The following is an 18,709-nucleotide window of genomic DNA, read 5'->3' as shown; positions in this document are numbered from 1 at the left end:
TGTATGAATAAAAGACAACTGATGAAAATTTCAATCAGTATCAATTAAAGCTATCTCAAGAGGCTCAAACAAGCAAGCAACAAAGACCCGAGACAGAAACAAAGAAAGAAAGAGACAGGGAGAGAGAGTGTTTTGTGTGTGTGCAGCATGCACGTATGTCCAAGCCCGCCTGTCTGTACAGTAGGGCGGAGCAAAGCTCTTTCCAACATCCCAGTCAGACAGCACAATGAAGAGAGGCTGCATGACTTCCATAATCAACTAAACTGAACAGCTTTCTCACTGGCACTTTGCCTCAAATTCTGTATCTGATCTCATCCTCCCTGCTGCCCATCACCTCATCCTTTTTAGGAGATCACAAACCACTCTGTTGGTGTTCAAGCTATGCAGGATACCGACAGCTGAAATATTTGTCAGCTAGCAAGGATTCCTTTGCAAGATCCACAGCACATGATCGGTAGGAGAGAGAGAGAGAGAGAGAGAGAGAGAGAGAGAGAGAGAGAGAGAGAGAGAGAGAGAGAGAGAGAGAGAGAGAGAGAGAGGCAAGGAACAAAGGAATACAAGAGGAAAAAACCCCCAAAAAACAACAACCGGACTAATGCAAATGCTTTGGCAAATAGTTTTTGTGAATAGCATTCTTTTTTTTTTTTTACATTTTCCCCCCTTTTCTCCCCAATTGTACCCGTCCAATTACCCCACTCTTCCGAGTTGCCCTGGTCACTGCTACACCCCCTCTGCCAATCTGGGGAGGGCTGCAGACTACCACATGCTTCCTCCGATACATGTGGAGTCGCCAGCTGCTTCTTTACACCTGACATAGAGGAGTTTCGCCAGGGGGACGTAGTGCGTGGGAGGATCACGCTATCCCCCAAACAGCCACCCCGACTGACCAGAGGAGGCGCTAGTGCAGCAACCAGGACACTTACCCACATCCTGCTTCCCACCCGCAGACACAGCCAATTGTGTCTGTAGGGATGCGCAACCAAGCCGGAGGTAAGATGGGGATTTGAACTGGCGATCTCTGTATTGGTAGGCAACAGAATAGATCACCACGCCACCTGGATGCCCCATGTGAATAGCATTCTGGTTGTGTAAGTTGCAGCTTATGATTTAGTTAACTTCAGAGTTTCTCTCATCGTTCACTGGATAGGATGCCCTTACATGCTGTGTAAGGGCATCCTATCCAGTGAATGATGAGAGAAATTGCACAATGATCCGTGGGTATGATGCCCTTACATGCACTGTAAAGTTTGTATGTCGACCATTTATTGACGTCCAAGTAAACTTTCGCTGTCTTTGAGAATACTGCCTTGACTTTGATCTGGTAACCTACATGATCGATAACCCATGAACCGTGAAAATGATTGCCTCCCTAATGGAGGCATAATGAGCCAATTTTGGCATCTAAAGAGTTGGTGTCCCTGAACCGGTCACTAAAATGTAATGTGAAGCGATAGCTACATCAAAGGGTTGGAGGAGGAGGGTAGCAACCATCAGGTTGGTAATGAGCAGGCTGGAGAGACAGGCGGGTTTCTGCATGTCTGGTCACCACTATTCAGTGACTCAAATGCAATTTCTCTCCCGCCCTCTCTCTTTATATATCTTATAATTTATTTATTATGGACACATCGTTTTTTTACATCTTTCCAGAGACTGATTGAAATGATTTCCAAACCGTCTTTTTTTTTTTTTTTTGTATTTATGATTCAATAACCAACACAGAGAAACAAGAAAGAGGTCAAGAAAATATCGTGGTAATCACAAAGAAGAAAGAGAAGAAGTAAAAAATAAATAAAACAATATGTAGTATTATTTCAGTGGTTATCCCAGTGCAAAATGAGTGTATTTCTTGATTACTGCACGGCTCATCTGCTGGGACCCACACGATAAAAACGCTGCCTGACAGTTTTGACGTCTAGCAGACAGAAGAGGCTCTGAGAGAGTTATGTGCCATTTGAAGTCTTATCCGCTATTTTACCACCGCGGTTGATCACTCAGAGCCTCTGCTCCTGGCAGAGACAGGGAGCTGACTCTTCTCCCGTTCTGTTTGACTTAATTCGCTTCGCAGAAGTTTATCAGCATGAAAAAGCATGTGTTCACTTCACTGATAGAGCGCCATGCAGAGTACAAGAACAATGCCGTGGCTGATAGAAGCTATGGCACTTTCAACACTTGCCGTCACAGTTTGAGGCCACATCAGACCACGTGCCATTGTTCCCCAAACTGCTCACTCTTGGGATGAATCATATTCTATTGTGGGTGCACCATAACAAAATACACCAGGGAGTACCTATTCTATTCTGCCCTAATTTCATAGCCTATTTCTCTATTCTATTTCTGAGCACGACAACAAATTCTATGACTGCCTTTGTGGGTGTAACTGTGACTGAGCTAAATGCGATAAACTAGGCAACATCCATTCTCTTCTGTTCCATTCCTGGATTTATAGCACAATTTGGTGCTGCGCCTGAGAATATTCCATTACTCACAGATTGCTCATTACACCATTTTTGTGACAGTGCAGGGACATTGCCTGGTTATTATTTTTATTCTACAATAAAAAAAAAAACTGGACATCAGCCAACTATTACAGGTGTGCTACAGCTACAACACAGCAAGTAAGACTGCTGCCGTTTCCATCACTTTGTGTCAGTACAATGCTTACATGTGCAGTTTGGAGCTGTGCCGGACCACGTGCCGTTGGCCAGACATTGCCGCGTGGGTGACCCAGAAAGGAAATAGCCCTCCATGCAGGAATACACAATGGAGTGGGAGAAGGTTGTGCCGTCGACACGGGATATACGACCATGAGCAGGTGTCCCTGGGTTCCCGCACTGCACCGCTGCAATTTAAGTGAGGGGGGGGAAAAAAACAGGAGGTGAAGGTAAGAGATGTAAAATAGTAATGGACTTTCTATTGTCCATATCAGTGATTCACAATCTGAGGGTACAGGAGCCCTCAGTTGACACCAGGATGATTTGCATGAGTCACAAGATGATCTGAGAATATTTTTCTTCAATACTTTATGTATTAACACATTAAAGATTTATGGAATGAATTAGTTTTTCTGCGTGCGTAAAATAATGGATATCTGCAGCCACTAAATACTCAGAGGAAATCTCCTGAGAAGAGTAAATAAGAATTATGGGCTCGAGTCTGAATTCACCATTATGCGTGCATGTCCTTATGCCAGGGGGATGCAGGAGGCCATTCTTCTGCTTTTATGAACTGTGCACAAAGGCACTGATCGATGTAACTTTGATTCATTGACTCATTTTATAGAATGATTCAACTTAGGGCCACAAAAGCTTTGAACCTTCAGGAAGAATTTGCTTTGGTCTGATGAGACTAAATCTGAGTTCTTTGGCCTAAAAGCAAAGCACTATGTTTGACACAAATCAAATAAGCAAACACCCAAGCAACAACATCCCAACCATGAACCATGGTAGCATGCTGTGGATTTGCTACATCAAGGGGAAGATGGATTGGGCCAAATACAAGCGGATTTTAGAGTCAAGAGATTTGCATTTGGGGTTAAGTTTCAAGTTCTGACAGGAGAATGATCCAAATCATACAGCTAAACGTACAAAGGAATGGGTTAAAAAAATTAATACCGTGGAACAGCCCGCCATCAAAAGAGGCCATCACTCATAAGCTACAAATAAATTAAACCTGCTCATAAAAACTTACAAGTTTACTACCATGGAGTCAACAAAACCTGGTAACCTGGAAATTTTATCAGAACCAGAATCATGTTTATTGGCCATGTAGCCATGGCCATGACCGGAGTCCCCCATGTGACTCCGGTTTCATGGCCCCTCAGTGTACTTAACATAGAATAACAATACAACAATCTTCAGATATATACACAAGGATTGTCTTATACAGGCGAAACAAGAGGTGATAAAGTGCAGTGGTGCAGAGAATATATCAGAGATGCTGAAATAGATGTTAGCAGGTTACTTACACACATGCCTGAGGTAGATGGACATGACAGAGTGTACCAGTATTTGTATAATATACAGTACAGTATATACAAAAAGGTTGGATTTACTGACAGTGTTAAGCGTATCTAAGTGCTTTGTCACACACTGGCATTAAATAAGACTTGGGAAAGGAATGAAGTGATGACACCGACATGAAACACAAAGATAACAAGCACACAAAATAAGAACAAACAAACAGAATTCTGGGTAAAAAAATGCACAGCTGGAAGGCATTACTAGGGTAGCATTTGTGTGTGACCCTGTGATGATGATGATGATGATAATAATAATAAACTTTATTTATATAGCACTTTTCTAAATAAGGTTACAAAGTGCTTCTCAGAACAGATAAACGGAACATAATAAAATTAATTAATTAATCAATGATAAAAACTGATCTGGATGCTTATGTTATGAAGGCCAATGAAGTACAGAAGGCGAGTAGGTGAAGCTATGTCTGCAATAACCCTGATGGGAATGCATTCAGTTGCACCGTACAGTTTATGAATTGGATGTGGATGGAATAGAATGGCAACTGTAAATTACTGCAACTATAACACATTCAAGGGGTGTTCCCTCATATAGTGCAGCTATTTTTAAAACCTCCCTACCCAGCAGCAAAATGCCAAACTGCTAATGTTCACAAGGTGTGTTTTGTACTTGTGTGAGCTGCACCGCATTATAATACTCCCAGGCTCAAAAAGATTTGAGTCATAAGTAAAACAGATTTTAACCTAGTCTCACTTAGATTTTTAATTGTACTAAATGTACAACCTCACAGAATGAAGGTGATGGATGCAGAATCACTGAACATGTAAAAAATCTAAATTCAGTGTGATCTCAGGGACACCTATAATCTGTTTAGGACTTCGGTAAGAAAAACACTGTGATCCTTGAGGAACTGTCCAAGAATAAAAAACAAAATCAGCTTTGTGATACTCCTCCTAATAATTGAGACATGGGGGAGGGGGATTCAATACATGTACAAACTCTGCGGGAGGAGGAAAATATTAGATATTCGATTGCTGACGCCGCTTTGAAATACATTCTGATGCCAACTGTAGGCTTTTCAGTGTTCCTGGAATAGTCCACCCACAGAAACCATTTTATCCCAATTTTTACCAAAAACAAAAGAAAAAAGGGTTGGATTTGTCTCAAGTGTTTTCCTCACCATGAAATCATGTATCATTACTACACTAATTTATCCCCTCAATTTATTTTTTTTGGGTGGGACCCCCCCCCCCTTTTTCCTCCCAAATCGCATTTGGCCAATTACCCCACTCTCCGAGCCATCCCAGTCGCTGCTCCATCCCCTTTGCCGATCCGGGGAGGGCTGCAGACTACCACATGCCTCCTCAAATACATGTGGAGTTGCCGGCCGCTTCTTTTCACCTAACAGTGAAGAGTTTCGCTAGGGGGATGTAGCATGTGGGAGGATCACGCTATTCCCCCCAGTTCCCCCTCCCCGGAGAACAGGCGCCCCGGCCGACCAGAGGAGGCGCTAGTGCAGCGACCAAGACACATATCCACATCTGGCTTTCTACCTGCAGACACGGCCACTTGTGTCTGTAGGGATGCCCGACCAAGCCGGAGGTAACACAGGGATTCGAACCACTGAACCCCATGTTGGTAGGCAACGGAATAGACCGCTACGCTACCCGGACGCCTGATTTATCCCCTCAATCATCTAATTGCCTGGAAAATTCAAAATAGTGATTTTAATAAGAGACAGACTTCCATAAAGGCATTAGGACTCAATCGTGAACACTCAAACACACACGAACAGTACAGATGAAGTGTTTAAGCTATTTCACTCTACCATTTAATAATTCATGACAATCATGATGACAGACACACACACAAAGTACTGCTAAAGTCCTCGGCTGTATCATGGGCTGAATCTCCACACTGACTGTTTTCCAGAGACTGTAAAAGGTTGAGAATAATGGATGGATGAGCTTTAACAGTAGACGGGCCTTTAGATCATAGACAGACGGTGAGGAAACTTGTTCAGGCTCCAGTGAATCCTCCACCGCTCTCTCCTGGGATGCACCAAGAGCTAAAACAATCTTTAAATCAGCAGTTCAGTGGTAGAATGGAGAGAAATAGACAGATAGGTGGATAAATCGATGGAGAGAGGAAGACAGTGGGGGACATATGACCGGGAGCATTCAAAGAGATGGATGGAGAAAGAGTGGCTGGTTGGAGAGGAAGCAAGAGAGGGGGAGAAAAGGGGGAGGGGGGGCAGAGAAAAGAGTAGAGAGAAAGAAAGGGAAAGACAGAAAGAAAGAAACCAAAAACAAAGACCAGATAAAGGAGGGAAGGTAAGAAAGAGTGTCTGGTGCATTTGTCTACCGTCTTCAATACGACCTGGCGTCAAGCCCTCAGCTAATAGACAGTATGTAGAGGGGAGCAGAAGCAGTTAAACATTTGCCTCAATATCCGGTTGACACCTGGGGTAATTTATGCACCATGTAGAGTGGGCTCTCTATGAACTAATATCTTCAAAATCCACAATGATGCATTTATCAGAATCCAAAACAGAACTTGGCTTTGGGTCACTGGAATTAATTGATTTTTTTTTTTTTTGTCTAGATTTGGAAGCCAGTCACAGCACCATGTCCTGGCAGAAAGTACCAGACTGCAGCAAAAAGGTACTTGTCCATCTGGTGGAGAGCTGTTTGTGAGTCTTTGTTTGTGTATGTATTTGCATGGCCTCATGGATGGATGGTTTTTAGATGTGCTACTGTTACAATAATACATGTTTAGGTGTATTTTTGTATGCATATTTGGGGTTTATCTGGCACAGTACATTTGGTTGTGTCACGCAGGTGTGTGTATGCGAGTGTGTATGTGCAGAAGACAGCAACTGGTCACAAAACTCTTATTCTGCTTGGGTGTACCTCCGCCTCTTGGAACCCATCCTGCTTCTGTTCCCTATTGTCAGACACACTTCATTTCAGAGACAAGGTCAGAGATTTCCTCACGTTTGCAGAAAGGCTGCCGTCCCGACCAGGTCCCGTTGGGGAAGCAGATCCTCTCCGCCGAGCCGTACAGCGTGTGGCCCACTGTGCAGGTGAAACGCACTTTGCTGCGCACCTTGAAGTTCCCTGCCTCTCTGCTGGCGTGAGCAGGTATGCCAGGGTCCCCGCAGGCAACTGCCACGTCACCTGCAGCAGGAGATAAATGGACAAAGCAATGAAGACGGGAAAACGGAGGATGGCGCGCTCTTTCTTGTCCCTCCATGTGTTCACAGATAAGTCCTTTTAGCATCGGACAGAGGTGACTTACAAGGCAAAGCTCCTGTCTGTCACACAGAGAAACGACAGAGAGAGGACCTACACCTGAACCCTCCGTCTTTTAAGTCCTCCAGGAGGTGGCTGTAAAACACACAATGCACCAGTGAGCATTTGTGACCAAGCTGACCACCTGAAGGACTGACACTTTTCACTGCTTTGACACAGACAGCATTCAGTCTATAAAAGCAGTGGGGAAAGAGCACTAAAAAGCAAGCAGGTGCATTTATGAGATGTGACATATAGGGTTCGACCACCAGCGCCGTATCCTTTTCTGTTATCCCCAATTATCTCTCCTGCATTTCTTCCTCTGCTGAGGGATGCAGATGGCGCTTTCAGTGTGTCACAAAATCCGTCTTGCACATTTTGCAGTTAACATCACAAAAAGACATGCAGTGATTCCACTTCGCAATTGACATCTCATCTCCTCATCCGTTACCTCCAGCCAATAGAAGCCAAAATAAACGAATAAATAAATAAAAAGAGATACAATGGGTCATGCTCCCTTTCTAAAGTGCGGGAAACAAGAAAGAGATGAGGATGATGACGCCTGAGCTATACTGCAGCTACTTAACATTTTATATTGTGATGAAGTGTACGCCAAGCGCAGCACGGAGGGGTGTGAGTTGGATTAGATACTGGGGGTTCAGGATAGAAGTGGTGGTGGTGGTGGTGGTACGTAGTGGGTAGGGTATTCATAAGGGACATCCCTTGGAGAAACACATATGAACCACTTCCATCACTGCTTCAGCTACAGCTCTCAGAGAGATGGAACCAGTGGGTAGAACAAAAAGAGAGAAAAATGTCTTTGAAAAAAAAAGCTCATAAGACAAAGTATGTAGAAACATTAGAGAGAGACAGGGAGGACCGGTGAGAGAGAAAGTTGACGTGTGTGTGTGTGTGTGTGTGTGTGTGTGTGTGTGTGTGTGTGTGTATATGTGGACGCGCATCCATGGTCCCCAATCTTCCCTTGCTCTTGTCTGTACTGTATTCGTGGTCTGGACTTTATTGGTTATGCGATCGTGCTGCATGAACTGTGCACACACTTTGCATCTTCCCCCGTGTTTGCTGTCACAGAAAAGAGCAAACATCCACAGGAATATTGGACTTGTGACAAAGCCCTGCTGCACAAACACAAAGCTCATATCTACTACTACATATATGCCCACATGTGTATAGACTAGAGGATGACTAAGGTCAAGGGCTCAGAGGAGTTTGCATGCATGCGTGTGTGTGTGTGTGTGTGTGTGTGTGTGTGTGTGTGAGAGAGAGAGAGAGAGAGCGAGAGAGAGAAAGAGAGAGAGAGAGAAAGGGAGAGAGAAATAAGTGAAAGAGTGAGACCAGCATACCATTACATCTACTGCCCCTGACTGTGGATGGTGTGCGTCAGGGTGCATGTGGCTGTCTTTGTGTCTGTGAGTCTGCAGTACACACACGTGCCTGCATGGCTGTGTCTCGCAGCAGCAGCAGCAGGTACTTGATTAGTCTCCCCTGCTAAGGTGCAGCGGCCCAGCTCACCATGCACAATGACAGCTGTAATCTCATTAATTGGGATGGTAGAGGATTTGGTGTGAATCTGAATTAATGCCAGTTCAACAGACTCTCTTTGTTATGGAAAATTATTTCCGTGTCTCTGATCTCCTAAATCAAAATGGCACTTTTTATTCTTCTCTTTACATTTTGAGTATTCCAATAGCTTTTTTTTTTCTATCAAATTTATTGAAAATTTTCTGGTACAGGATATAAATCCTCCACACCAGACTACAATTAAAAAGAAACGAACAATTCAACAAAACAATGCCACAATATACTTATTTAAAATAACAATCCCTTCACAAATAGTCACAAATCAGCTTTATAATTATAGAAAATATCCTATGTTGACCAGCATTTATCAAATCTATTTTTAAAAGCGTTAACTGAAGGAGCCCGCACTACATCCTGGAAGTTCATTCCCTGCTTTTACAGCAGGAAGTGTAAAGAAGTTTTTTCTCTTTTCAGAGAAAAACTTTAGTGGGAATAATTTTACAGCGTTCGGTCTTGGCTCATTCCTATTATTCCAGAAGTGGATGACAGGCTCGGCTGTGATATCATATATTCTGAGAACAAGCTTATAGACATCAACCATGTCTCCTCCATGTCTCCTGTATGCTACAGTTGGTCATTGTAATTTTCTTTCATTTATAAGGACACCAGACCAAACTTGCAAATTCAAGATGAGATCGCACCAAAGATTTATATAATGGTAATATTGTTTCATCAGTACAAATACTGTGAATTACACATACTGACACATACTGTGAATCACAACATGGGAGCCTACGCTTACAAAAGGAAAAAAAATCGTAAATGTACTCAGTCATTGTTTCATATTGGCCAAATTCACACAATATTTATTTCAAAAACTGCAATTACGATGACATGGAGAGTGGCTTGACAGGCTGTATCACAGTGTGGTTTGGCAACCAGACCGCTCAGGACTGCAGTCTGCTGCAAAGGACTGTAAAGACAGCAGCAAAAATCACTGACATGGAACCACCACAACTTCACAATATTGACATGCCTCGCTGCAAAAGGAAAGCCCAAAACATCATTAAGGACACCAGCCACCCTGCTCATGTTCGGTTCTTGCACCTTTCATCTAAAAAAATTTTTTTTTTCAAAAATCACACACCACCCACAGGGCATCCGGGTAGCGTAGCAGTGTATTCTGTTGCCTACTAATACGGATCGCTGGTTCGAATCCCCGTGTTACCTCCGGCTTGGTCAGGCGTCCCTACAGACACAATTGGCCATGTCTGCGGGTGGGAAGCCGGATGTGGGTATGTGTCCTGGTCGCTGCACTAGCACCTCCTCTGGTCAGTCGGGGCGCCTGCTCGGTTAGGGTTGGTTATCGAAAACGGTGCCCATATGGCACCGACCGAAATATCCCGGTCCTACCGAGTATCAAACTCGTTGGAAAAAACAGTACCAAATTTCGATACTTTACGGTAGACGATGTGAATGCTATCGCAGCCAACCAATCACTGCCAGCATTGTTGTACACAGACTGACAAATCAGCATGAAGCTATTTGGTATGCGCGTGCGTCTCGTGACTGGCTGGAGCTGAAAACTCATGGACAAGGTGCGTTCCAAAGCGTGGCTACACTTTGTAAAAATAAACAGCAAACCTGACACAGTAAAATGCAACCGCTGCAAAGCGATGATCAAATGCAAGTCTGGGAATACGTCGAATATGATGAAACATCGGATCACGCGTGGCATAAATTTACGAGTGGACAACTGCTCTGTGTTTGATAACGTTAATGTCCGTGCTGCTGCCAACATTAATGTTAGCTCCGGGACGACTGCCACTGGGTCTTCTGGTGCCACTGCTAGCAATGATGAAACAGGTAAGGACGGTTCTGTCAAATGTTTCTGGTTCTAACGTTAGCAGTATGTCTGAGGTAAAAAAGGAATGAAGCTAGTGTAACATCATAGAACGTTAGCTATGCTAGGTTATAACAATGTGTTAGGTACTAACACATTTTTATAGTGCTAGGTACTTGCGTCCCCAAGCATCCTCCACTCCGGTTGAGCAAACATTCTCAACAGCTGGGGACACAATTAGTGAAGAAAGGGGCCGTCTCCTGCTAGAAAGGACAGATATGCTTATCTTCCTGCATAAGAATGCTAAATGAGAGTGAGCAAACATACATTAAAGATGTCAGTCTGCACGTTGACCTCATTGTCATTGTATCCTTTCAATCTCAAAGTGCTAGAGTACAGAACCAAAATAACACATGTCAATGAATTGTGGCGCTCACTGTATAGAAAAGTAGTTTGCTGATAATCCTATAAGGTTTTCATAATATACAGTATCGAAAAAAAGCATCGTTTAGGTATCGTATCGAATTGGGGATATTGGTTTTGGTATCGGTACCGAAAATTTCCAAACGATACCCAACCCTACTTGGGGGAGAGGGGGAACTGGGGGGAATAGTGTGATCCTCCCATGTGCTGCGTCCCCCTGGTGAAACTCCACACTGTCAGGTGAAAAGAAGCAGCTGGCACCTCCACATGTATTGGAGGAGGCATGTGGTAGTCTGCAGCCCTCCCCGGATTGGCAGAGGGGGTGAAGCAGTGACCATGGTGGCTTGGAAGAGTGGGGTAATTGGCCAAGTATAATTGGAGAGAAAAAAAAGGGGGGGGGATCACACACCACCCGCCTCAGTAATAGTTTTTTTTTCAATAGGCAGTCAGGTTGCTGAACAGCTGATACACCCATATGCACCTTATATTGTTTTGTTATCATGTACTGTATATTGTGTATATAATATATAAATTCACTGTGTACATAGTCCTTTTTTGGGGGGGTGGTGTGTCTTTGTGTTCTTTGTCCTTGTGTTAAGGCAAAGAGCCAGAGCACAATAATTTAATTGTAGTCTTAATAAATATGACAACAAAGTTGAACTTGAACAATGAAGTAAACCAGTTAAACCTCATGTTGTGAAGCTATTTTCAAAGATTCATTTTTGATAAGGTCTATAAAAAGCAGCTGGTATTGGCTGAGCCAGTTGGTCAAGCAGAGGTGTCAGTCAGACATATTGAGGAGCATGCAAAATAAATGGGAGAAAAAAAGCCCTGACAAAATACAAATCCATACTTTCACTGAAGCTCGTCTGTCTCAAGAGTGGGGTGCTAATCAAATCATTTCAGTGGTTGCTGCCAAATTGCTCTGGAGAACTAGCTGACGATAAGGCAAAAGCATACTTTATAAAAACCCCTCTCATTTCTTTTGTCATCAAAAGCACATAAATACATGGTTTTATCAGAATCTATAGCTGTAAGCTCTATTCGAAAGGGGACTATATGTGTGTGTGTGTGTGTGTGTGTGTGTGTGTGTGTGTGTGTGTGTGTGTGTGTGTGTGTGTGTGTGTGTGTGTGTGTGTGTGTGTATGTGTGTGTGTGTGGGTGGGTGGGCAGTGTGGTTGCCCACAGGGTGTTGTGATGCATCTAGTGCAGCAGCGTGTAGTTGGAGGGAAAGTGCATTTGATCTTCCAACCTGCTTGCAACCCTCCTGCTTTTAGCTCACTGCCACTGGCTAGCCTTTGTGGCGAATAGGGAAGCATCCTAGCGTGTAAGCCTTCCCTTGCCAGTACATAGCCTCTCCTTCACCAAGACTCCTGCCAGGCCTCCCCGTGGCCACACGTGGTAACTGGGGTCTTGCGGCCCCAGGCTAACTTGGCAGGGGATCTCGGAGCAGCAGTGGGCCCCAGAGATATGGTGTGCAGGCCCACCCTGGTGGACATGCCCTGGCACCTATCAACCACTGCCCCGCTGCCTTGTGGGTGAGTCTGGGAAGACATAAGGCTAAGGGAGCTTGCCTCAACAGAAAAGCAAGCTGTGGCGGTACGCTTCGAGGCGGTTTCCGAAAAACTGGATTTCCGGCAGCCCCCTGCAGTTGTGTGGAGGTGCCGGTCGTCTAGGGATCCCCCTTGCCATCGGAACCATCTCCTCTACAATCAAGTCATGTGGCGTTGGGAGAAGCGCACCCCCCATGCCACTTTAAAAACCATCTCTGCGCAGGTATCTTCTGCTATCTGAGTCCTCAAAGGACCCACAAATAGAAGAAGATGGTCATCATCGGGCACGATGGACAACCAGCAAGCAAGTATATAAACGACTCTAAAGTTGTGTTTACAGAGGAAAATATTATGCTGATCCTTGTTATTTTCAATCTTATCTGGGGGGATAATGTCAGTAAATTTGAGTAAAATACAGATTTTTGCTTATCCCATGCGAATGTGCTGCTCGAAACACAGCAGTAGGGGGGTAATTTCTAAATCACGAGGTCCCCAGGTAATACTAGTCCGTGCAAATAGGGCTTAAGTCTATAATTTCAGGCTTGAAAACAGTAGTTATACAAGGCAGATTAATGAGAGAAATAATTCTTGGCGACAGATCCACAACCCTCTCTCCAGTTCAGCAAAATGCAAAAACACACCACGGTCATACAACTCCACTTATGAACAGGTGAGCCTGCAATCCAGACTGAATGAACACACAGTACAGAAAAAAAACACTGAAATAGTCAGAACTGCTTGAGTGTGATGCGGGGCATGAGTGAAGAAGGGATTTCTGTATGAAGTTTGGAGCTCAGCAAAATGAAGACTCGCATTTTTCTCTAGTTTTCAGGAAAATGTCAAGCAGTACCCGAAATTAAACGCACATAGGGGCGGCAGTGAAAAATGAGAAAGTAAAAACCTTTTATTTGTAAAAGCATAGAGCATAAATCTTCACTGAAGGTTATACCTATGGTAAACTCTCCCACTCATTTGATTGTTATTTCGTGTAGGCAATGCCATTAGCTCCTACACGTTCAGTGGCTTGGATGCATTGCTCATCAATCATACCTCTCAACCGTCAAATCAAAGAAAGATTAAGGGCACTTTGGAATCACAATAAGGGTTATGGGAATGGGTTTTGGCACTGGTCCAACATTGTTACAGTGTTCAAGCAATTAGCACTCATCAGCCAAATGTTGATGCACTGAAATGAGCCAATTGAATGCCTGTTCTAAAAACTGAAACGGCTTTAAGTATCAGGAGATTTTGTGGGCAGTGACTGTCAGTGCGTGCCTGCACGTGTCTAATTCTAAGAGGTAAGGTGTCCAGAGAGAAGAATGTAGCTCTCTGGTGGTTGTAAGTGTGAAAAATGTTGTAAAAATACCACTTTTAACGACACTGCTTTCTTGTTGTCCTGAAGCTGCATGCCAAATAAGGATTGCTTGAAAAAATTCTGCAAGACTCGCAATGCCTGCCGTGAGCCATGCTGTGTAGGTCTGTGTGTGCGTGTGTAGGTTAGTGTTTCTCTTTGTGTACATGTACATTCTGTTTGTGTGTGTGTGTGTGTGTGTGTGTATCTGTGCACATGCAAATGTGTGGGCACTTGTGTGTGTAGGTTTGTGTTTCTCTTTGTAAATGTTCGTGTGTGTGTGTGTGTGTGTGTGTGTGTGTGTGTGTGTGTGTGTGTGTGTGTACCCGAGCAGTGGGGGAGTGGAGCACTCCAGTGTCCATTGAGCTGACAAGTAAGTGATGGGTCTCCTATGAGCTGATGGTCCCCAGAACAAGAGTAGTGCACTGTTGAGCCGACGGTAAACTTCTCACCAACCATAAGTCCGTGGGGAGGGGAGCCCGGGTGGCCACAGTCCACCTCTGAAATGAGAGCGAGGTAGCGGAGATGAGATTATGGTTAGATGTGTGCTGCATGCTACAGAACACATCAGTGTGTTAAGAAAACCACACTGAATTGTGAGGACCTTCTAGTAACAATGCACCCTACTGTGCTGCAAATTTCGTTTATGCTGCATCTGTAAGGGCTCTAAGCATAACTTCAGCTTTAGGGAGGAGCCATTTAGAGTGTTCAGTGCCTTAATGTTAAGGGTTTAATAAAAGATTCTTTAATGTTTGCTTGTTGAGAAATACCCTAGTGTCACAAATATTGCTCATTAAAAATAGATTGGATAAAATAAATACAGTTGATAACAAAATGCAAACAGCTTATGCGCTCTTGTGTTTTCATGGCAGAAAAAAACAAACACAACATTTCTTTTTCATTATTATCCTTTGGCCTTCATGCATATTTGTGGGAGCTACCTTTGATTAACCTTGTCACTGTAAAAAAATAATATTCATACTTTTTGCCAATTTCTGTTGTGGGAATAATCAAAGTCTGGGACTGTGTATAAATATTTGAGATAAACACTCCTGTGCATCTCTGTGACTACCATTCCATCAGATGAACCAAATGCAGTGCATGACCCCTGTACCATGAAATGAAATGATTTCCAAGACTGTGCATAACATAAATCTAAGTTACTTAAGATAACTTCACTGGGAATAAAACCATCAAATACAGAACACTGCACATGATGAACAAGGAGGTCGACAGCAATATCTTATGGGCTGTAGACGATCCCTTACAGTTACTTTGCATTCACTTTGTACTGTGGTATGGTTAGTTATATCCTGAACAGGATCTAGTCTCCATATGTTCCTATGATAATTTGCCAAATTCTCAATTAGCTTCTCTGCAATAAGCCACTGGGACATTAGGCATTTCACACATGCTGCTAGTCAAAGCAGTTAGCAACTTGCACAATTAAAACTCCATAAGCAAAGTGGGATACAGTCAAGGTTGTGGACAGAGTCAGTGGAGAGTGAAAAAAAACTTTTTCTCTCAGTTTCTTTCATTACTGCTGTTGTAAAGTTTGTCGATTCATTAAATTCTGTATTAAATGTGCTAGTTGGAAAAATGTTGATGGCTTGCTCTATTGAACTGCAGACAGACAGAGAGACAGGCAGTTGGATAGCTATAGACGGAGTTGCAGACATTCAAAGCTGTGATGAGTTTCCCACCATACCAATGCATTCTGGCAGAGGCTTGTCCCAGTTCCCAGCCGGCTGGCAGGTGAGCACTGATGAGCCGAACAGGTAATATCCAGGGTTACAGTCGTAGAAAACCACACTGCCAAAGGTGAAGTTGCCGTGCTCAATCTTACTCTCACGGATTGAGTTGGCAGGAATGCCTGGGTCGGTACAGTTCACCACTGGGTAAGAAAAGAAAACAACATAGCACAGAGTTACATCATCATGCATCATTTAATGAGTTTTATCATAACGGGGGAATTCTGGACAGCACTCCCATTTAAATCTCATTGCTACATGCAGTTTAAGCAACTATTTGAACTTCATACTGACACTATTACTTCCTAACTGCATGCTAGGGATGTAACGGTTACCGGTTTAATGATTAACCGCGGTAAAATTCCCAACGGTTAGTATTACCATTTCAAATTTTAATTATCGTTAAAACCGTGTTTGATTACTGCGCTTTGAAAAACTCACGGTAAATACTGTCCAGCATCGTCTCTCAGACGCGGGCGCGCAGGCGCAGCATGCAACGTGGGTTTGTTTTGCCTCAATGAAACATGGAAGGCACAGGCAGTGACAGCGCTCGGGAGAGTTTTTTGCCTACTAAGAGGACTAAGTCTGAAGTGTGGTCGTATTTTGGTTTTTATAAGAGTGCTGGGGGAAAATTGATCGAAGATGGTTACCCTGTCTGCAGAACATGCAGAAAGAAAATCGCTGCGAAAGGGGGCAACACCTCTAATCTTATGAGTCATCTCCGTGACCACCCTCCACAACTTTACAGCGAATGCAAGGTAAGTTAACTTTTAGCTGAATGCCTGATGTGGGGACTTCGGAATGGGGGAAAATGTCATGGTTTGCATGTCTAACTTGCTAATAGCTTGTCAATAATGTAAACTTGAGCTTTCATGTTACCAAACGTTACTCTTTGTGAGGGCCGACGGTCCGTCCCACTGGCTAAAATTAGCCAGCCACTCGTGCCACCGGCTAAAGTTAGCTACTCGTGCCACCGGCTAAAGTTAGCTACTCGTGCGTAGTACGTTCTTAAGGAAAAGCAAGGAAAAAACCTCCACAGGACTCCGGTGTAAAAAGATAACAAAACGAACATTTATTCCGGTTCCACAGCGAAATCTTCATACAGGAGTAATCAAATAATAATTTCCTAAACTATAACTAAGGCTGACTATTACTGCCACGTTATTACTACGGCTAGGGTAAGAAAACTGTATAGCTTCAGTCTCCAAAATCACCGCCGACTCAACACTCACAAATCTAGACGCTTCCTAGTTCACGTACACAGAAATTTGCGATTTTCATAAAGTGACAGTAGCCCTAATGTTCAACATGAGCACTGAGCTAAATAAAACTGTTTCATATGCGTATCTATACCAAAACAGCATTCCTAATGCAGATTATATCCAAAGCTAGTTAAAATGTGAAGAAATGTCTTTTTGGTTGCTGTTTTCTTATTTGCAATGTGCAAAAGTGCAGTTACCTCTGATGGCCACATGGTGACATCTTTAATGCACATTTGTATGGTTTTTTTCATATGTTTACATAAGGAATGTTATTATTTTATTTATTTTTATTATTTTAATGTTTATGCAAACAAAAAGTGCATAGTGCTGCTAATTTTATTTGTGGTTTTCAAAATAAAACTTGGTGAAATGATTTCCGTGTGTGTATCAGTACTTTTTGAACATTTTCAGCACATTTTAACAATACCGCGATAATACTGATAACCGTGATAATTTTGGTCACTATAATCACGATATGAAATTTTCATACCGTTACATCTCTACTGCATGCTGAAAAAAAAGACCTCTTGCCCAAAATGTCAGCGTGGCCATAACTAATTAAAAGGGAGTGCAGCCCTATATTGTTTATTCAGGGGTCATATTTGAAGAATAGAGCATCCATTTAAAAATTATAAAGCAATATTAGCATATTGGTTTATTTGTTGTTTTTTTGAATTATTATAACTCTCTGAGGATATTATAATGACAGTCATCAAAATTGCTCCATTGAATGATTTTGTAACACTAATTTGCTCCAGGCTTCATACTGTAGATGAATTATCATAGCTATTAGTGTGTTGTGATTATTTACCATGGGTTGGGAGGCTATTTTGCGGTTTGGCTTAATTTTCTCAGTAGCATCTTACCACTAAGTTCTTCACCCATTAGCATCCCAAGTTCACATAGATATCCAAAGGTCTGATCAAGACACTATGACACTGTATTTAAATATTTAATTGTGATAGATATTGAAATGGGTGACACGGTGGCCCAGTGGTTAGCACTGTCGCCTCACAGCAAGAAGGTCCTGGGTTCAAACCCCGGGGTTGTCTAACCTTGGGGTCACCCCAGCTGTGTGGCATTTGCATGTTCTCCCTGTGTCTGCGGTGGGTTTTCTCCGGGTGCTCCGGTTTCTCCCACCATCAAAAAGACATGCATGTTAGGGTTAATACTCCTGTCTGTGCCCCTGACCGAGGTATGGCAAGATGAACTGGAGTTGGTCCCTGGGCACTGCATGGCAGCTGCCCACTGCTCCTAGCTACACAGCTAGGATGGCTTAAATGCAGAGAAAGAATTGCCCAATGGGGATTAATAAAAGTAGCAATAAACAAATAAATAAATAAATTGCAGCGAAAAATCTTTAAAAATTCAGTTTTGATTGCTTGTATTTGATTGGTTCTCTCTTCATGAGATCACTTGGCAGTGCCTGTATTACCTAACCATCCATGGTGTAAGTTTATGCACCTCTCCTGGCAAGGGTTCATCGCCACTTGAGATCTTGGTGGGAATTTTCAAGGTAATAACCAATGAGTTCAAAAGGGGACACAGAAGACAATAAGTAATAGCCACATGGCAATCACCTGCCCAATTACCTTCTCTCTTAATATCGTCCCTGGGAATCTAATTTCTCTCTTTTAATGGAAGCAGTGCAGTCTTTTCCTGGTTGCTATCTCTCACCTGTCAGCTTGTTCACTACAGATTTACTAAAATAGAATTGGTG

General features: G+C 43.1%; 1 protein-coding gene across 1 annotated transcript in view; it reads right to left on the bottom strand.

Annotated features, from left to right (window-relative positions):
• Window positions 1-18,709, bottom strand: part of LOC130118211 (CUB and sushi domain-containing protein 3-like) — a 473,370-nt gene that overhangs the window by 70,068 nt on the left and 384,593 nt on the right. The window contains 4 exon segments of the mRNA XM_056286604.1: window positions 2,663-2,839; window positions 6,971-7,153; window positions 14,303-14,476; window positions 15,685-15,870. Coding sequence (XP_056142579.1) covers window positions 2,663-2,839; window positions 6,971-7,153; window positions 14,303-14,476; window positions 15,685-15,870 — 720 coding nt within the window.

This window comes from Lampris incognitus, chromosome 9 (assembly GCF_029633865.1).
Source record: "Lampris incognitus isolate fLamInc1 chromosome 9, fLamInc1.hap2, whole genome shotgun sequence".
Classification (NCBI taxonomy): Eukaryota; Metazoa; Chordata; class Actinopteri; order Lampriformes; family Lampridae; genus Lampris; species Lampris incognitus.
This window is presented reverse-complemented; position numbering and strand designations above follow the sequence as displayed.